The following is a 21,827-nucleotide window of genomic DNA, read 5'->3' as shown; positions in this document are numbered from 1 at the left end:
GCAGTAATTGATACAAAAGGAGCCCCGACCAAGTATTGAGTGCATTTACTGAACATACATTTCAGTAGGCCAACATTTCGGATATTAAAATTATTTTTCAAGCTTGTGTTATAAGGTATTCTAATTTACTGAGATAATGAGTTTGGGGTTTTCATTGGCTGTAAGCCATAATCATCAACATTAACAGAAATAAACAGTTGAAATAGATCTATGTTTGTAATGACTATATAATATGAGGTTCACTTTTTGTATTGAAGAACTGAAATAAATTAACTTTTTGATGGTTGAGGTATAACTGGCATGTACAGTATTAATAAAGCTAAAAAGAATGCACACAGGCGTGTCAGTATAAGAAATGGTTAAATTTAATGATGCACTAACATGTCACCCTGGTCAAGTGGTACTTGGCATCCACCAAATACACGAGGGAGACGTTTGCTTATGAAAGGGATCGAGTATGAAAACAAGAATTCCCCAAATAGCAGACAGAGGCGACATGTCATGGACTAATGTGGTCTGGAAAGGCCTTTTCTTGGTAGCCGATCCCTGCTGTCTGGCTCTCCTCAAAGCGGCCAATTAGGGAACAATTGAAGCCATTTCAACTCTAGATAAAGAGGAGGAAGCCCAGAACTAGGGAGTCACATTTCACCGGGGCCCAGCTCTGAGAAGTGCTCATTCACACAAATCCCTGACCTCACAATGGCGGGGCAGCCATTTGCATTTCCACTGAATGTGTATATTGTTCTGGCCACAAAAGAAAACGTATTTATTGAGGGTGGACAACAAGAGCTGATGCAAAAGAGGGGGCATTAATGAGCTGGCACGGAGGTGGGGGGCGTAATGGTACAGTCACATATCATTTCTGCTGCGGTTATATCCTAGCAAGCACCAGATGGTACAATATAGGCATCAAGAAGAAAAAATATTCACACTGGTTGGTCAGAGACGTGGACACTGGCTGGATGGATTTTGCAGACAAAATCCATCTCACATGGGAGCGGCAAATAAATGCACAACTTGGCAGCAACAGAACGTCTCAATGTTAAACCTATGTGCTGGTGGAGAAGTCATCCTGTGGGACCGCAGCCTCAAAGAAACAGGTAAAACTGGAGCTGTAGTGTGCTGCTCAAGATGTGGTCACAGACAACCTGAAAACTGCAGTAAAACTGACTGAGTGGATATGGCGCAGAAAGCGCCACTAGAAAATCCAAAGGCCAATTTCACATTTCTGACATGAATCCTCCAGAGTAGAGACCACCCGCACGTCTCCAGACCAGAACGCAGCTTTGTAGAAGTCTGAGGAGGAGACCTGCGGTTAGTTGTCTGCATTTCGTGATTTGTCAAACCAAGCTTACAGAGCCATTCCCCAGGATGGACATTTATGGACCACAGTGATGTTTGGAGTGATGGCCAAGCACTGCTCCATTCAATGTACAGTATGTGTCTGATGGGAAGAGCCACGTGCTGTTCTCAGCCATCTGATCGTCCCATAGACTGAAGCAGCACCGCACATAAGAGGTGCAGTGATCAGTGGGGACATAATCACTACTCTGTGGCAATCTCTTTTCATAGGTCATAAGTAACGCCATTTATATGAGGAGACATCAAGGAGCAGAATTGTGGCGCATTGTAACACATGCTCATCTTGCCGTGTAAAACGGGCTATCGACAAAGATTAAAAAAAAAAAAAAAAATTTTGGTGGTGCATTGTTCTGGATAAACAGGACTCACAAAGCTGAAACCTATGGCAGCCTATACGCTTAGCGCATGATCTTGTATAGATCGCTCAGTGCACATGGTTTACGTCGGTCTGCCGGTATTGACAGGCATGTAAATGGCCGCAGATTGGTGAAAAAAATTTCCGTGAGCGGCGGTCTGTCCGTGTAGGTAGACCCTCAGACCAGAGGACAGTCTGCACACAAATACCACAACAGCTATACCGTTGCTGCAATATTTCATGACCGATTAATAAACCAAAGTGTAGTCACACAGTAATAAGTATATTACGCCAGTATCACTGATACAAAGTAATGATCTTGTCAGTTACTAAAAAAGATGATTTCCCGCTTCTGTGAAATAAAGAGTGTACACAAGGGAACACCAGAGATCATTTAGTGTTACGGTAACACGGGCGATGGGCGGCACCGCGGATTCTGCCTTTGTAGACAGTGGTCACCGGACTGAGGACGGAAGCCCTGATCTCCAGAGAGGTGACACTATTTGTACAGGTCACACTTCAGATTGCCATCTGAGCCTACAGGAATAGCCAAGAAATGGAGAAGATTAGCTTTGTGTACATCAGAGGGAAGTTTTACTACAGCAGATTTAGTGATCATTCCAGTAAACTGCATCTCTAACCAGATTCATACCTTGTAAAACGAAAATAATAATCTATAAATATAATTATATTTATGAATCTTTTGGTGAGAGATGTTTATACAGGTTGGCGAAGGTTTAAAAAAAAAAAAAGAATTACATTGTTACTATGAACAGTAGGAAAAACTATTATACAGTATATTACAGAGTCGATCTTCCCGTCCAGTATGTGTCGATGTCCAGAGACTGAAGTGGTTTCTTATAGCAGCAATTATTCACAGTAATAGCGCGCCTTCAGAAGCTCAATTTTTTCACAATGTCCTCTGAAAAAAAACAAGAGAAAAAAATAAAATGAATAATGGTCAAACGCAGATTAGTATGGAAGACGACACTTTAAATGTGTATCACAAAAATATCAGATTAGTAAATTATGAAAGATTAGGTACGGAAAAGAGATAAAATGAGTATAAATATATATTTATTACACAGCAACCATGCGGTTTACTTTTTGCCAATGGGTGACATCTGCCAATGTACACTCAGTTATTGGCATATTGATGTATATCTCCATTAAAAGGATCAAATGATGTGAGCACAGAGTAGAGTGAATGACGTAAAAAAACTCCCAAAAAACAGGAAAATCCAGATGGCGCCAACATACGGTTGAACGAATTCAGCTTTGCCTACGCCTTGACAGTGCGTTTTGTGGCTGACGTAAGAGTAGCAGGACTGATCCCAAATTGATATATTGGCCTGTTAAATTTGGGTCATACAGTAAAAAAAAAAAAAAAAAAAAAAAAAAAAAAGGACAAAACCGGTTTGTACTGCCGATTGCATGCAGTTCTTGCACAGAGTTTTTGACTGCTGTTCCTAGCATGCACTAACCTTATGTGATAGCAAATTTAGTGGTAAATTCCATATATCTGCATGCACCCTGATGGCACAGGATGCTGGATTATGAAATATTCTGGACTGAACAGTCACCCAACAGTAAAATCTAAACTATACTGTACTTTCAAAATAAAAAAAAACCCACAAAGTTGAGTGCTGGATAAAGATGTTTTCTGGAACATTGGATGCATTAGTAAAAGATGACATTTACAGGACAGGTAAGGAACGAAAACAAGTTTACAAGATTAAGAATATTCAAATATTCATCATTTCGCCAGAAAAATAAACTATGTATCAGAGTCAGAAATGTCACATGACAACTGTGCACATCCATCTACTGTGATTAGAAACAACTTTATTGGCATTTCAAGAGAAAAAAAAAAAAAAAAAATATCAACATTACTACTTTGAAATACACGAGGAACCCCTGAGGAAGCTGCACCAGCACAGAGATACACGAACATTTTTCTCCACCGCCGCCATCTTTTTGTTTGATTCCTATCGCTTAAGTGTCACAATTTATGCATCTTGGCACAGATGCCTTGGTCACGACAGTCTTGATGAAGGACAATGCTGCAGTCAAAGGCGCGTTAAAAGTGCAGTGCGCCTTGCCACAAATCTCACGCTGGTCAGGGGCTGGAGTGAGATCTGTGGCGAACAATACAGCCCAGAGTGTCACTAAATGCCCTGTGTCCCAGCTTTGCCCAGTTTAGCAGAGCTGGCCAAAACTGGTGTGAAAACAACAAAAGTCGCAATATTTTTGCAGAACTTCAAGTTGCACAAAAAGTTTGCAACTTTGCAAAAGAGTTTTCTGCTGTAAAAGCTTTGTAGAATCAGGGCCCAAGGCTTCCTTAGTTAGGATTTTCAAGTCATGGAATTAGGCTTGTGCTGCGGACACAGTTTAGCATACATCCATATCCAGTATATATATTTTTTTCCCCTCTCTCTCTTTATGGCCACACAAAAAATATAGTTCTTACCGATAACGGTATTTCTCTGAGCCCATGACGGCACCACGGAGAGAGGGGATCTGCCCACCAAGGACAGGAAACCTACGGATAAAAAGGCGGTACCACTCTCCTGAATCAGTTGTTTTACATAGAGAACGATGGGAGACTACTAAACATTTGTTAAATTTTAACTGTTTATCATAACTAGATACCGCGTGACTATTAACACTATGAGTAGACTATGGCACTATTTTGATGTGCGCACCCACAAGTGAAGGGAGGGAATGTACGGGTGCCGTCATGGGCTCAGAGAAATACCGTTATCGGTAAGAACTATATTTTTCTCTGATCGCCCATGACGGCACCACGGAGAGAATTGCATAGATAGTGCATTCAGGGAGGGACCACCGCCTCCAGAACCCTTTTACCGAAAGTAAGGTCTGAAGAGGAGATTAGGTCCAATCTATAGTGCCTATAGAATGTGGATGGTGAGGACCAGGTAGCAGCTCTACATATCTGGTCTATGGAAGCTCCGGCCTTCTCCGCCCAGGAAGTCGCTACTGCTCTTGTTGAGTGAGCCTTAACCTCCCCGGGAACGGACATCCCACTTGCTGAGTATGATAGACTGATGGCGTCTGTGATCCATCTTGCTATGGTGGCTTTAGATGCTTTTTTCCCCTTCCGGGGACCCTGGAAACACACAAACAGAGAGGAATCCTCCCTACTCTCTCTAGTGACTTCTAGGTAGTGTAAGAGACATCTTCTTACATCTAGTGTATGTAATGTTTGTTCCTCCTTATTTTTAGGATTGGGGCAGAAGGAGGGGAGAGATATCTCTTGAGACCTGTGAAATTTTGAAGCCACTTTTGGGAGATATGCTGGGTCTGTTTTTAAAATGACCCTATCCTCTAGGAATTGTGTGTAGGGAGGGTTAGCTGAGAGAGCCTGTAAATCGCTAACCCTGCGGGCCGAAGTGAGGGCGACTAATAGAGCTGTTTTGAGGGATAGATTTTTTATTGTAGATTCGTGTAATGGCTCAAATGGAGAATTAGTCAGGGCTTTAAGGACCAAGTTTAAGTCCCATTGAGGAACAACTTTTACTGGAAGAGGCCTTGATCTTCCTGCCGCCCTGATGAATCTAGCGACCCACCTATTTGAGGCTAAATCAAAATTGAATAGGGCTCCCAAAGCTGCCACGTGAACTTTTAGGGTGTTAGTGGCTAAACCCATCTCCAACCCGTTTTGTAGGAACTCTAATATGGAATTAAGGGGAATTTCTTTCGCTATTTTTGCACCTGATGATGACAGAAACTTTTTCCATATCTTGCCATACTGTCTTGTTGTAACAGGCTTCCTACTTTGTAACAGAGTTGAGATCAAGCCCGGAGAGAACCCCCTGCTTTCTAGTAATTTCCTTTCAAGAGCCAAGCTGTCAAGTGCAAGTTCTTGACCTGCGGATGACAGACTGGGCCCTGTGACAACAGATCTTGGAGGTCTGGTAATACCCAAGGGTCTGATATTGATAACTTCCTCATCCATGAGAACCAAGGCCTCTTCGGCCAGAACGGGGCAATTAAGATGACCAGCGCCCCGTCCTCCCGAATCTTCCTCAGCACTGCTGGAATCAGAATAAGAGGAGGAAAGGCATAGACCAGATGGTGACCCCAAGATATCAGGAAGGCGTCCACAGCTACTGGGTTCCCCAGGGGAGATAGGGAGCAAAAGGAGGTTACTTTTTTGTTTAGATGACTCGCAAAGAGATCTATTTTGGGAACGCCCCATCTTTCTGTGATCTGGGTGAATATCGCCTGATTTAGTTCCCACCGGCGCCTGCGCAGACGCTTCTGCCTTTGGAACGCCCAAGCGACCTATCTTTTGGCGACGCCTGCGCAGACGCTTCTGCGCCGCCTTTGGAACACCCAAGCAACCTATCTTTTGGCGACGCCTGCGCAGACGCTTCTGCGGCGCCTTTGGAACGCCCAAGTGACCTATCGGCGACGCCTGCGCAGTAGCGCTCAGCCGACGGCGCCCAGCGTCTCGCGAGACCAGCGCAACTCCGGGCATGCGCCCTACTCACAAGATGGCCGCCCGGAGTGCAGATATGGCGCTGCTGACCGGCACCCCCGGTCTTATGCAGACCCTACTGCGTGGCTCTGCATACCCGATGGCGTGCAGTGTGCAGGCTGACGCGTGCTAGGGGAGGGCCACGCCGCACCTCCTACAACCACAGAGGGACCCCCCTGGATGTTGCCGCTGCTGCATCTTACCTGGGGAGGTGACCGCAAACTCCTTGTCACCTCCCCCGCACACCCTGTCGGCCCACTGGCTCCCAGCGGTGGCGCTTCGGGTCACCACCCTAGCCGAGGCAGAGGGACCCCAGCTGCCTGAATCGGACTGGTTGGCCCCGGAATTCCAACGACGACTGGTAAGTCCGTAGGTCTCCCATCAAGGACAGGAAACCAACTGATGCAGGAGAGTGGTACCGCCTTTTAATCCGTAGGTTTCCTGTCCTTGGTGGGCGGATCCCCTCTCTCCGTGGTGCCGTCATGGGCGATCAGAGAAATATTGGTTTGATTTAGAATTCCCCTTTGTTACAGATACAAATTATTATCGCTTCTATTTTCTAAAGCATTCTTACTTTGCACCATTATTTTCACATCTGCCTAAAACTTTTGCTCAGCACTGCACTTAGATAATATTTTTTCCCCTGCTATTATTGATGGTCTGCATAAGACAGACCCACTATACAAGGGTGTTTTTCATATAAGATTAGGCCGACCCTTTTTTTGGAATTTTGAGTGTTTATGCGTAGAATATACAGTACCTGGTAAAATGTTATTCTTTTTACATGTGTAGCGACGATATGACAATTTTACGATCATGTGTGATCATGCTCTCTATTTGGCACATCCCGCTTTGCACCCATGTGCCGCGCTGTAGGTCTGTATGTTTTCAGTGGTACCTGCTCTACTCTCGCTCACTCCCAGTCAGTCACCTACTTTGTTCGGGGCCTTCCACGCATTTCCTTTTGATGCCCAACGTAAGATTTTGCTGTTCTTTCAGTGCTTCCACAGAACAGTTGGGTCTTGGTAATAGGTGCCCAGGTGTTGGTGCCGGTCTGTTACAGAAATACTTTTTCCGCAATGCCTAAACCAATGAAAAAGAAGAGGTTACCAAAACGAATAGTACTCAAGATATGTCAGCAGAGCTAACAGAAATAACACCAATACAATAAACTGAAGGAACTACTGAGGAGCCCCTTTCTTGTGGCAGATCACTATACGTCCATCTCATATCTTATAGAAATTGCTGGTGAAAGTTGACATAGCTTCTACTTTTTCCTTGTGGAGATGTAGCGATTCGGGGGACCCAGTCAAGGACCCAAAACACATTAGATGACTGTCAGTGGAACATGCAGATTTCGGTGTAATTAGTCATCCACTGAGGAGCCTCCCAAATATCCCGTCGGTGGTCATAAACATCAGGCAGTTGGATCTGAATTCGCCAATATTCGACCATACAAATCCTTCTCATTGTTTCCTGACCCACATTATGTGCCAGCTGCATTGTGTGGAGTGAACAAGTTATTAATGGCTAATCTAAGAATATACAACTATTCACACAACGAACGCCAACGTTTGTTTTCTGCGATATCTAAACAAAAAGGAAACATACTTGTGAAGCTGTGAATCTTGCACAAGGATTGAAAGTGAATAAACCCTGTAGAAGCTCGAGGAGATCGTCTCCTGCTGCGCTGAATATAAGATGGAGAGACATCCCAGGAAAGCTTTTAAATGTCACGTAATCTGGTAAACTGGACATGCCCTGCAAAACAAAGACAATGTTTAACCCCTTCATGACCTTGGGATTTTTCGTTTTTCGCTCCCCTCCTTCCCAGAGCCATAACTTTTTTATTTTTCCGTCAATTTGGCCATGTGAGGGCTTATTTTTTGCGGGACGAGTTGTACTTTTGAACGACATCATTGGTTTTAGCATGTCGTGTACTAGAAAACGGGAAAAAAATTCCAAGTGCGGTGAAATTGCAAAAAAAGTGCAATCCCACACTGGTTTTTTGTTTGGCTTTTTTGCTAGGTTCACTAAATGCTAAAACTTTCCTGACATTATGATTCTCCAGGTCAGTACGAGTTCATAGACAGCTAACATGACTAGGTTATTTTTTATCTAAGTGGTGAAAAAAAATTCCAAACTTTGCTAAAAAAAAAAAAAAATTGCGCCATTTTCCGATACCCGTAGCGTCTCTATTTTTCGTGATCTGGTGTCGGTTGAGGGCTTATTTTTTGCGTGCCGAGATGACGTTTTTAATGATAGCATTTTGGTGCTGATACGTTTTTTTGATTTTAATGCAATGTCGCGGCGACCAAAAAAACGTAATTCTGGTGTTTCGCATTTTTTTCTCGCTACACCGTTTAGTGATCAGGTTAATGCTTTTTTTTAATTGATAGATCAGGCAATTCTGAGCGCGGCAATACCAAACATGTGTAGATTTGATTTTTTTTTTATTCATTTATTTTGATTGGGGCGAAAGGGGGGTGATTTAAACTTTTATATTTTTTTTTTACTTTTGCCATGCTTCAATAGCCTCCATGGGAGGCTAGAAGCAGGCACAACGCGATCGGCTCTGCTACATAGCAGCGATCATCAGATCGCTGCTATGTAGCAGAATTGCAGGTGTGCTGTGAGCCCCGACCACAAGGTGGCGCTCACAGCTGCCGAGGATCAGTAACCATAGAGGTCTCAAGGACCTCTATGGTTACCATTCTGAAGCATCGCCGACCCCCGATCATGTGACGGGGGTCGGCGATGACGTCATTTCCGGCCGGAAATGGTAGTTAAATGCCGCTGTCTGCGATTGACAGCGGCATTTAACTAGTTAATAGGTGCGGGCAGATCGCTATTCTGCCCGCGCCTATTACGGGCACATGTCAGCTGTTCAAAACAGCTGACATGTCCGGCTTTGATGCGGGCTCACCGCGGAGCCCTGCATCAAAGCAGGGGATCTGACCTCGGACGTACTATCCCGTCCGAGGTCAGATAGGGGTTAAAAAAAATTAATAAAAAAAAAAAAAAGAAGAAGAGAACCCACAATAACAAATGCCGCTCCATTCATGCTCTATGGGACTGCCAGAGGCGGCCAAGCACTTCCCTCCACTTTCTCCAGAAGCAACACAGACAATGAGTGGAGCACATTGGTCCTTCGCTCCATTCAGTTGGGGCTCGGAGCTGCGCTCTTGTGACTGGTAGGGCTTGAAGCAGTCACAACCCCTAGGGACCAGCATGTCATCACCCATCACATAAATAAGTGGTATCGGACCAACCTTTTAAGGAGCGCAGCTATTTATTGTATTGCACTGCATTACGGATCTATAAGGAATGCTTCAGGAGGGGTTTGATTCATTTTCATCAGATCCTGTAGTCATCTAGCTTCAAAATTAGGGAGACTAACATATTGCTCATATTGTAGAGGGCGCCAATAGGATGAGACATTACACGGTGACTTTATCCGCAACACCTGTCTAACGACCAAAGTTCACTAGGTGTTGATGTTACATTGCAACGCCATAAAAGTGAGGGTACTGCAACAAGCAAGTTGCAAGTCATCCTACCATGTCAGATTTTTACCAACTTTCTTGTCAAAGTACCCTTGGGGGCAACAATGCAGCCCCATTCACTATTAAGTTGCGATGTAGCAAACTTTGGTTTTTAGGCAGGTGTTGCAGCCAAACGCGCAACATTGCCCCAGCCTAAGGCGGCACATTGAGTCTTGAGGCCCAATGATCATTAGTGATTAGCGAACGTGCTTGGATAAGGTGTTATCTGAGCATGCTCGGGTGCTAACAGAGTGTCTTCAGTGCGCTTGAACAATATGTTCCAGTCCCCGCGGCTGCATGTCTCACGGCTGTTCAACAGCCACAACACATGCAGAGATTGCCTGTTTGTTACACAATCCCTCCATGTGTCGCAGCTGTCAAACAGCCACAAGACATACAGGTGTGAAGACTTGAACATTTTTTCCAAGCACGCTGAATACACTTGCTTAGCACACGAGCATGCTCAGATACCACCTTATCCCAGCATGTTCACTCATCAATACTAATCATACGAGTTCTGCCTTGGTTGGCCATCTTTAACCTTCACATTGCCCTCTGTAACTTGGAGCACATCGGGGCAGGCAGGATACTCACAGGCCACTGCTCCTCTGTTGGGGTGCCCAAAGTCTCAAATATTTTTGTAAGTTGATCGAGATCCGAATCCCCAGGTAGAAATGGGACCTAAATTAGAAATAGTGACACGTTATAAAAGAGCTTTCATTCGTTATTTTTTTCCCTCATTAGCATCAACTCAAATTCTATAACTTACCCTTAGCAGGAGTTCTGCTAGAATACAACCCACTGCCCACATGTCCACGCCGACACCATACATCTTGGCTCCAAAGAGTAACTCAGGCGACCGATACCACCTAAAAGGCAAAAAAAAAAAAAAAAGTTTAGATATAACCTGGTGAAATAAATTAGTGTAATAAATTTAACTATCCAGGATCCAGAGGTCGTTTTTTTTTTTCCCCTTCTTAAAAAGGCAATGTCTCAAATTCATGACTGGGGAAAATTGCAGAATGCAAGTTTGCAATTTACCCATTACCAAAAATCCTTGCATAAGGAGAGGATATTAAATTTTACAGATCATTGCTCAGGTTAGCGACAACGTTGCAGTGTCGGTGTGGCTGGTTACCTAGGCAGAGCGCGTGGTACGAGCAGCCACCATCAGTGCTCTGAAGCAGTATTACTGGATCCGACCACCATGCTGCAGAGGCAAAGACGGCCTTTTGCCGGGAGCCTGGAAGACAGTCATGGTCTGAGCTATCAGTCTTCAGGGGGCGCACCCCACGCCCCTTTCTTTTGGAAAGCACGAAGAATGAAGATTTATCTGGAGACGACACCTATGTAGCGCCTCCGCTGTTGTCACCTCTGCCTAAATGTACGGACTATTTGCTAAGATTTGTTGGAGCTTTTGAAGAATTTTAAAGCTTGCAGACTTTCTGCTCCGTTCCTGCTCCAAAAACTGTGTGCGCACAAAGCCCCTTACTCACATAATACAACCACGTCACATACCTGGTTACCACTTGGTGAGTGTAAATTCTGTTTGGACTCCCAAATGATTTCGCCAGACCAAAATCGGCCAGTTTAAGGACCCCGTTCTCATCGAGCAGCAAATTGTTTGGCTTTAAATCCTGCAAAAGACAAGCTGGATGTCAGAAATATGACATGGGGACTGCGTCACACGTAAACATGATAAAATTAGTAGTCCACTCCTGGCTTTAGGTAAAGAATTTGCACCAAAAGCTTTTGAGAAGTACATATGTGGCTCCAGCCTAAGGGGAAAGCTTTGCCTTTGGTGGCCCTTCACATGCAGGCTCTCACCGCTTCATCTTACAGGTAACAAACATACAGAATCGCTCACCCTATGCAGGATCCACAGGTGATGCAAGTACTCCAGTCCTTGCAGGGTCATCAGCATGTAAGACTTAATATGTGCCGGTGTTAGGACCAAGCTCGTATCCCTTATAATTGCCTGAAGAAATAATAAGATCACCTCAGTACTTAATATTCATGTATTATTACATTTGGTAATTACACAATGGTGGATGTTTTCCACAATGACCAATACTGGGGTGAATAGAGCTTAAAAGGAAATTCCAGCCTGAGAAAGTTATTACATCCCACCAGATGTTGGCCTGTTGTTGGTCCTACCATTGGGAGCAGCATCATTCTTCAGGCTCCTTTTAAGTCTACTAGATGGTGGCCCGATTCTAACGCATCGGGTATTCTAGAATATGCATGTCCACGTAGTATATTGCCCAGCCACGTAGTATATTGCCCAGCCACGTAGTATATTGCCCAGCCACGCAGTATATTGCCCAGCCACGCAGTATATTGCCCAGCCACGCAGTATATTGCCCAGCCACGCAGTATATTGCCCAGCCACGCAGTATATTGCCCAGCCACGCAGTATATTGCCCAGCCACGCAGTATATTGCCCAGCCACGTATGTCACAGGTTAAAAAAATAAACATATACTCACCTTCCGAGGGCCCCTTGTAGTCCTAACATACTCACCATTCTTGTCGCTGCTCCTCAACGTCCTGTCTCCCCGCCTCCTGGGATTCAACGGCGCTGTGCCGATGGGCGCGCGGCTGCCGCCATCTTGCGTTCCCAGGATGCATTACGAAATTACTCAGATGACTTAGCGGTCTCGCGAGACCGCTAGGTCTTCTGGGTAATTTTGCAATGCATCGCTGGGAAAGGAAGATGGCGGCAGGCGCGAGCAGCTCAGCGGACAACGGAGGGTGAGTATAGCAGGTTTTTTGTTTGTTTTTTTTTATTATTTTTAACATTACTTTTTTTTTTTTTTTTACTATTGGTGCCGCATAGGCAGCATCAATAGTAAAAGGTTGGGGACACACAGGGTTAATAGCGGCGGTAACGTAGTGCGTTACCCGCGGCATAACGCGGTCCGTTACCGCCGGCATTAACCCTGTGTTAGCAGTGACCGGAGGGGAGTATGGAGCGGGCGCTGACTGCGGGGAGTATGGAGCAGACGCCGGGGACACTGACTGCGGGGAGTATGGAGCGGTGAGTATGGAGCGGGCGCCGGGGACACTGCGGGGAGCATGGAGCGGGCGCCAGCCACTGACTGCGGGGAGTAAGGAGCGGCCATTTTCTTCCGGACTGTGCCCGTCGCTGATTGGTTGCGGCAGCCACGAAAGGCAGCTGGCGAGACCAATCAGCGAATGAATAACCGTGACAGACAGAAGGACAGATGGAAGTGACCCTCAGACAATTATATAGTAGATGACCAGGGCTGTGGAGTCCGTAAGCCAAACCTCCAACTCCTCAAGTTCCATGACACAGACTCCACCAAAAAATGGGCACGACTCCACAGCCATGTCTATAACGTTCACAAAGATAGTCAAGCACTAAAGACTTTAAATCGAGCAGCAGGGAGCACGACTGCCACAAGGCCTCCTGGCCATGGGAGAAGGAGGATGCAATTGGTGGAGATCCAGCAGTGGGACTCACAAATCTAACAATTATCACATAATGGAGATAACTTTCTTACATCAGAATACCCTTCAAAGGGAGACCAGAGAAAACCGACTATTAGAGATCATCGATCGGATTCGTGCTGCCATGGTCTGACGTCCAGTCTGGTTCTCTGTGATGGGTGGTCTTCACCTCTGTGCCCACATCTGGTGCTTGCTAGGCCCTTTGACATAATGGTGCCTAGGAAGCTGCTGAGGATTCTTGGCTCAGAAGACAGACCGGACACTGGACCTCGGCAGCAGGAACCGAACTGCTCATCTTTACAGGCGGTTCTTGGAACACTCCATTTGTGTGTGACTGACAAGGCCTCAAACCCTGGCTCACAAGATTTTTTTTTGTTCAACATATTATGGCTAGATGACCAATCTTATAAAAAGATATCCCATCCTAAAACTGCTTAGACCTAAAAACAAACAATTAGAATAGACCAAACACGATGGTTAATTAATCACAAACAGCCTAATATCACTGACATCAGCCATCGTCTTACCTCTAGGTCTGTTTCCATGAAGTCAAACACTAGACTTATGTTTGACTTATGGCCGAAGGCGTCCAAAAGCTGCAATGACAGATTTCATCAAGGATTGCTTACAATCTCCACATATAACATAATAGATACAACCTTCCATACTGTATATAGCAGGCATCCTGTCTGGTTTACACGGAGCGCGTGCGCAGATGGACAGCAACATAGAGACTCCGCAAAGGGTGGGAGACATCTAGTCAATGAACATCAACTCCGCAGAGTTTGCAGCTGAACTGGCGACGCAGATACATTTTGTCAGGTTACCCATCTCCTTGAACACAAGGTAGCAGCAAACACAATAAAATAAAACGGTGCTACGTCTAAACCCACCAACAGCTCCAGCACCAATGCACTGGTGGTCCCCCACACTAATGCGCTGGTGGTCCCCCACACTAATGCGCTGGTGGTCCCCCACACTAATGCGCTGGTGGTCCCCCACACTAATGCGCTGGTGGTCCCCCACACTAATGCGCTGGTGGTCCCCCACACTAATGCGCTGGTGGTCCCCCACACTAATGCGCTGGTGGTCCCCCACACTGGCCTTTCTTTAGGTAAACTAGTTATAGCATCGTAAGGCTCCCTGTCACATGTACGTGTAGCACCCTTTTTTCCCCCACGAATACCACATGTACCCCCATTATAACCTATCTTCTCATGTCCATGTTTTCACACAGATCATGTGAACCACATGGAGACATGTCCGTGTTTTTTTTTTTTTCTGGGCACACAAATGACAAGTCTATGGGTCCATGAAAAACACGTACAGCACACAGATGGCATCCGTGTACAGCCGTGTGCTGTATGTGATTAACACTGCAAAGTATAGGAGGAGAATTGTAATTTCATCCATGCTTTATATCAGAAAAACACGGGACGGCACCCAGCCGACGGGACGGGACGGGACGGCACCCAGCCGACGGGACGGGACGGGACGGCACCCAGCCGACGGGACGGCACCCAGCCGACGGGACGGGACGGCACCCAGCCGACGGGACGGGACGGGACGGCACCCAGCCGACGGGACGGCACCCAGCCGACGGGACGGGACCCAGCCGACGGGACGGGACCCAGCCGACGGGACGGGACCCAGCCGACGGGACGGGACCCAGCCGACGGGACGGGACCCAGCCGACGGGACGGGACCCAGCCGACGGGACGGGACCCAGCCGACGGGACGGGACGGGACCCAGCCGACGGGACGGGACGGCACCCAGCCGACGGGACGGGACGGCACCCAGCCGACGGGACGGGACGGCACCCAGCCGACGGGACGGGACGGCACCCAGCCGACGGGACGGGACGGCACCCAGCCGACGGGACGGGACGGCACCCAGCCGACGGGACGGGACGGCACCCAGCCGACGGGACGGGACGGCACCCAGCCGACGGGACGGGACGGCACCCAGCCGACGGGACGGGACGGCACCCAGCCGACGGGACGGGACGGCACCCAGCCGACGGGACGGGACGGCACCCAGCCGACGGGACGGGACGGCACCCAGCCGACGGGACGGGACGGCACCCAGCCGACGGGACGGGACGGCACCCAGCCGACGGGACGGGACGGCACCCAGCCGACGGGACGGGACGGCACCCAGCCGACGGGACGGGACGGCACCCAGCCGACGGGACGGCACCCAGCCGACGGGACGGCACCCAGCCGACGGGACGGGACGGCACCCAGCCGACGGGACGGGACGGCACCCAGCCGACGGGACGGGACGGCACCCAGCCGACGGGACGGGACGGCACCCAGCCGACGGGACGGGACGGCACCCAGCCGACGGGACGGGACGGCACCCAGCCGACGGGACGGGACGGCACCCAGCCGACGGGACGGGACGGCACCCAGCCGACGGGACGGGACGGCACCCAGCCGACGGGACGGGACGGCACCCAGCCGACGGGACGGGACGGCACCCAGCCGACGGGACGGGACGGCACCCAGCCGACGGGACGGGACGGCACCCAGCCGACGGGACGGGACGGCACCCAGCCGACGGGACGGGACGGCACCCAGCCGACGGGACGGGACGGCACCCAGCCGACGGGACGGGACGGCACCCAGCCGACGGGACGGGACGGCACCCAGCCGACGGGACGGGACGGCACCCAGCCGACGGGACGGGACGGCACCCAGCCGACGGGACGGGACGGCACCCAGCCGACGGGACGGGACGGCACCCAGCCGACGGGACGGGACGGCACCCAGCCGACGGGACGGGACGGCACCCAGCCGACGGGACGGGACGGCACCCAGCCGACGGGACGGGACGGCACCCAGCCGACGGGACGGGACGGCACCCAGCCGACGGGACGGGACGGCACCCAGCCGACGGGACGGGACGGCACCCAGCCGACGGGACGGGACGGCACCCAGCCGACGGGACGGGACGGCACCCAGCCGACGGGACGGGACGGCACCCAGCCGACGGGACGGGACGGCACCCAGCCGACGGGACGGGACGGCACCCAGCCGACGGGACGGGACGGCACCCAGCCGACGGGACGGGACGGCACCCAGCCGACGGGACGGGACGGCACCCAGCCGACGGGACGGGACGGCACCCAGCCGACGGGACGGGACGGCACCCAGCCGACGGGACGGGACGGCACCCAGCCGACGGGACGGGACGGCACCCAGCCGACGGGACGGGACGGCACCCAGCCGACGGGACGGGACGGCACCCAGCCGACGGGACGGGACGGCACCCAGCCGACGGGACGGGACGGCACCCAGCCGACGGGACGGGACGGCACCCAGCCGACGGGACGGGACGGCACCCAGCCGACGGGACGGGACGGCACCCAGCCGACGGGACGGGACGGCACCCAGCCGACGGGACGGGACGGCACCCAGCCGACGGGACGGGACGGCACCCAGCCGACGGGACGGGACGGCACCCAGCCGACGGGACGGGACGGCACCCAGCCGACGGGACGGGACGGCACCCAGCCGACGGGACGGGACGGCACCCAGCCGACGGGACGGGACGGCACCCAGCCGACGGGACGGGACGGCACCCAGCCGACGGGACGGGACGGCACCCAGCCGACGGGACGGGACGGCACCCAGCCGACGGGACGGGACGGCACCCAGCCGACGGGACGGGACGGCACCCAGCCGACGGGACGGCACCCAGCCGACGGGACGGGACGGCACCCAGCCGACGGGACGGGACGGCACCCAGCCGACGGGACGGGACGGCACCCAGCCGACGGGACGGGACGGCACCCAGCCGACGGGACGGGACGGCACCCAGCCGACGGGACAATGCAGACGGCACCCAACTGATAGAAACAGTGCCATCCCGCGTGTTCTATACAGAATTGTGGAAGAGGCCCAACTCCTAGCATCTGAACAAAGACAGTCAGGAGACCATAACGCATCAATGCTGGAAAAGAGGAGCAATAAAATAAGGGAAGAGCCCCCACCGCCAGTACTGTACTGATTGGCAACATCAGGCTAACATCGTAATTTTGTTTGAAGCAGAAGTACAGACCGGAGGGGACTGAAGCGCCAGTGGGGCAAGTGTTGCTACTTTTGGTACCTTAACCCCATTTGGAGTCTTAAACAAAAACAAAACAGGAATCCTTGTCTGCTTCTGTGTCTGTGTTTTTTTATTTACCTCTGACGAGTAAGGCCAGGTTCACATTGCGTTAGTGCAGTCCATTCAGCGCATGCGTTAAACGGACTGCGCAACACAAGTGCCTTTTAAAGATCGCGTTATGAGATCGCACTAGCGCAGATGCTCCATCTGTGCTAGCGGTGACGGACCCCAAAACGCTGCAGACCGCGTCCGAGGGTCTGTCACAGAATGGCAGCACATCACTAATGCATGTCGTTACATTAATGGCAGTCAATGGGTGTGCTAACGCATCCGTTACATAATGCTAGTGCTGCTATGTAACGGATGCCGTCAGCAGATTGCCATTAACGCAATGTGAACCCAGCCCAACAGCTCAGCTCTTAACTGTGGAGCAGAGAAGTATCGGTATAGGAGGAATTAGGACACGTTCTGGTGGAGAACACCATACTTACACCTATAATATTCGGGTGACTTAACTCTTGCAGAAGTTTGATTTCTCTTAATGCAGTTCTGTTTATACCTGCAAACAATAAGATCATGTGTTAGAAAATAAGTTTGACGATATCTGATACTGCATGATGATGGTCTTGTACAGATTACTGGTGAGTGAACGTACCCAAAATAGATTTTCCCCAATTCACCTCAATCCCCGGATCCCCACTTTAAAGGCAATCTGTCACCAGGTTTTTGCTCCCCCATCTGAGATAAGCATAAGGTGGGGGCAGAGACCCAGATTCCAGCAATGTATCACTTACTTTGCTTGTTGCTGCAGTTTTGATAAAATCAGTTCTCTGCTGCACATCTGGTAGTTCTCTGAATGCTGAGCTCTGTATAACCCCGCCCACACCACTAATAGGCTTTCTGCCTATGCACAGTGTACACAGAAAGCTGACAATCAGTGGTGGGTCTTTGGTTGGACTACTTGGTAGCAGGTTTACTTGTCGTTTAGTGATAATCTCCTGCTGATAAAAACACTGATTTTATAAAAAAAAAAAAAATAAATTTATACACTAAGCAGCTGAGTAAGGGATATTGCTGGAATCAGGGTCTCTGTACATTATGCTGCTCTCAGATAAGGTAGCAAACACCTGGTGACATATTCCCTTTAAAAAGTTGAGAACTCAACTCTCAATATCTCTACAACATATTGGCAGAAATGTATCTCAAATTTATGATAATTTGATAATTTATCTTTAAAAACTCAAAAAGCCAATAACCCGACATGTGATTCTGATCGGTTCACCAGTCATGTACTGAATAACTTTGCTGCGTCCTATGGAAACCATTGTACAAACAGTAACACAAGACCTAACCATCTATAAGCCACAACTAAGCAGCTCCTGTAACCCGGCCAGAGAAAGGAAGGTGACACACGCCTGTGGTGAGCGAGGAGTCACCGCGGTGGGGTCAGCGACCGGCACATTCCCAGACTGCTGCTCAGTAGCCACATAAACCTTCATTATGAAGCTCCCACAGCAGGAGAGCGAGCGGAGGACAACATCGGCAGATGAAGGGTGGGAATGTCACCAGATCAGGCAAATGAAGGGGGATTTTTAATTTTAAGAAATATGCAAATAAAACATCTCTAATAAAACTAGATATTGACAGTATGGAATTTGTCATATTTCTTGAGCTGCTCAGGAAATGGTTTAGGCCTAAAAAAAAGCCCCATTGTAGAATTGTGTAACACCAATAACAGTATTAACCAATATAGGAATTATGCTTTGCTTATAGAGCACCAACATATTAGACAGAGCTGTACCGATATCGCTGTCCCCACTGGGGCTCAATCTACAGTGGGTGCGGAAAGTATTCAGACCCCTTTAAGTTTTTCATTGCAGCCATTTGGTAAATTCAAAAAAAGTTCATTTTTTCACATTAATCTACACTCTGCACCCCATCTTGACTGAAAAAAAAAAAAAAAAACAAATGTAGAAATTTTTGCAAATTAAAAAAGAAAATCTGAAAAATTACATGTTGATAAGTATTCAGACCCTTTGCTCAGTATTGAGTAGAAGCCCCCTTTGAGCTAGTACAGCCATGAGTCTTCTTGGGAATGATGCAGCAAGTTTTTCACACCTGGATTTGGGGATCCTCTGCCATTCTTCCTTGCAGATCCTCACCAGTTATGACAGGTTGGTTGGCGAACAGCCATTTTCAGGTCTCTGCAGAGATTCTCTATTGGGTTTAGGTCAGGGCTCTGGCAGGGCCAGTCAAGAATGGTCACAGAGTTGTTCTGAAGCCACTCCTTTGCTATTTTAGCTGTGTGCTTAGGGTCATTGTCTTCATGGAAGGTGGACCTTGGTCCAAGTCTGAGGTCCAGAGCACTCTGGAAGAGGTTTTCATCCAGGATACCTCTGTACTTGGCCGCATTCATGTTTCCTTCAATGACAACCAGTCATCCTGTCCCTGCAGCTGAAAAACACCCCCATAGCATGATGCTGCCACCATGTTTCACTGTTGGGATTGTATTGGGCAGGTGAGGAGCAGTGCTTTGGTTTCCCCACACATACTGCTTAGAATTATAACCAAAAAGGTCTATCTTCCTCTCATCAGACCAGAGAATCTTATTTCTCATAGTCAGAGTCCTTCATGTGTTTTTTAGCAAACTCTGTTCAGGCTTTCATATGTCTTGCACTGAGGAGAGGCTTCCTTCGGGCCACTGTGCCATAAAGGCTTGACTGGTGGAGGCTGCAGTGATAGTTGACTTTGTGGAACTTTCTCCCATCTCCCACAGTGATCTTGGGGACCTTCTTTACCTCTCTCACCAAGGCTCTTCTCCCACGATTGCTCAGTTTGGCTGGACGGCCAGGTCTGGGAAGACTTCTGGTGGTAACAAACTTCTTCCATTTAGGGATTATGGAGGCCACTGTGCTCTTAGAACCTTGAGTACTGCAGAAATTCTTTTGTAACCTTGGCCAGATCTGTGCCTTGCCACAATTCTGTCTCTGAGCTCCTTGGCCAGTTCCTTTGAGCTCATGATTCTCATTTGGTCTGACATGCACTGTGAGCTGTGAGGTCTTATATAGACAGGTGTGTGCCTTTCCAAATCAAGTCCTATCCTATCAGGACTCCAATGAAGGAGTAGAACCATCACAGGGAGGATCACAAGGAAATAGACAGCATGTGACTTAAATACGAGTGTCTGAGCAAAGGGTCGGAATACTAAGTTATGACCATGTGATATTTCAGGTTTTTCTTTAAATACATTTGCAAAAATGTCTACATTTTTTTTTTTTTTTTTTTTCAGTCAAGATGGGGTGCCGAGTGCACATTAATGAGAAAAAAAATTAACTTTTTTAATTTACAAAATGGCTGCAATGAAAGACCGAGTGAAACATTTAAAGAGGTCTGAATACTTTCCTTACCCACTGTACATGAGAAATCGCTCCTGTCAAAGTAATCTAATCAGTTTTTATGAAGAGGTAAGCTATAGACTGGACCACGGTGAGTCATTGGACGTGGTATATCTCGATTTTTCCAAAGCGTTTGATACCGTGCCGCACAAGAGGTTGGTACACAAAATGAGAATGCTTGGTCTGGGGGAAAATGTGTGTAAATGGGTTAGTAACTGGCTTAGTGATAGAAAGCAGAGGGTGGTTATAAATGGTATAGTCTCTAACTGGGTCGCTGTGACCAGTGGGGTTCCGCAGGGGTCGGTATTGGGACCTGTTCTCTTCAACATATTCATTAATGATCTGGTAGAAGGTTTACACAGTAAAATATCGATATTTGCAGATGATACAAAACTATGTAAAGCAGTTAATACAAGAGAAGATAGTATTCTGCTACAGATGGATCTGAATAAGTTGGAAACTTGGGCTGAAAGGTGGCAGATGAGGTTTAACAATGATAAATGTAAGGTTATACACATGGGAAGAAGGAATCAATATCACCATTACACACTGAATGGGAAACCACTGGGTAAATCTGACAGGGAGAAGGACTTGGGGATCCTAGTTAATGATAAACTTACCTGGAGCAGCCAGTGCCAGGCAGCAGCTGCCAAGGCAAACAGGATCATGGGGTGCATTAAAAGAGGTCTGGATACACATGATGAGAGCATTATACTGCCTCTGTACAAATCCCTAGTTAGACCGCACATGGAGTACTGTGTCCAGTTTTGGGCACCGGTGCTCATGAAGGATATAATGGAACTAGAGAGAGTACAAAGGAGAGCAACAAAATTAATAAAGGGGATGGGAGAACTACAATACCCAGATAGATTAGCGAAATTAGGATTATTTAGTCTAGAAAAAAGACGACTGAGGGGCGATCTAATAACCATGTATAAGTATATAAGGGGACAATACAAATATCTCGCTGAGGATCTGTTTATACCAAGGAAGGTGACGGGCACAAGGGGGCATTCTTTGCGTCTGGAGGAGAGAAGGTTTTTCCACCAACATAGAAGAGGATTCTTTACTGTTAGGGC

At 48.5% G+C, this 21,827-nt stretch overlaps 1 protein-coding gene across 2 annotated transcripts in view; it reads right to left on the bottom strand.

Moving 5' to 3' along the window:
* Nucleotides 1–349: 349 nt before the first annotated feature.
* The window catches only part of CDK7 (cyclin dependent kinase 7), a 36,982-nt gene continuing 15,504 nt past the window's right edge, over nucleotides 350–21,827 (bottom strand). For both annotated transcript variants that reach the window (XM_069749758.1, XM_069749763.1), the window contains 9 exons: nucleotides 17,845–17,912; nucleotides 13,767–13,835; nucleotides 11,634–11,744; nucleotides 11,285–11,403; nucleotides 10,536–10,635; nucleotides 10,361–10,447; nucleotides 7,833–7,982; nucleotides 7,157–7,304; nucleotides 350–2,639 (listed from right to left, as the gene is read on the bottom strand). In XM_069749758.1, the coding sequence (XP_069605859.1) occupies nucleotides 2,611–2,639; nucleotides 7,157–7,304; nucleotides 7,833–7,982; nucleotides 10,361–10,447; nucleotides 10,536–10,635; nucleotides 11,285–11,403; nucleotides 11,634–11,744; nucleotides 13,767–13,835; nucleotides 17,845–17,912 (881 nt within the window). In that variant the 3' untranslated portion in view covers nucleotides 350–2,610. The remainder of the gene's footprint in view (nucleotides 2,640–7,156; nucleotides 7,305–7,832; nucleotides 7,983–10,360; nucleotides 10,448–10,535; nucleotides 10,636–11,284; nucleotides 11,404–11,633; nucleotides 11,745–13,766; nucleotides 13,836–17,844; nucleotides 17,913–21,827) is intronic.

The sequence above is a fragment of the Ranitomeya imitator genome, chromosome 1 (assembly GCF_032444005.1).
Source record: "Ranitomeya imitator isolate aRanImi1 chromosome 1, aRanImi1.pri, whole genome shotgun sequence".
NCBI lineage: Eukaryota > Metazoa > Chordata > Amphibia > Anura > Dendrobatidae > Ranitomeya > Ranitomeya imitator.
This window is presented reverse-complemented; position numbering and strand designations above follow the sequence as displayed.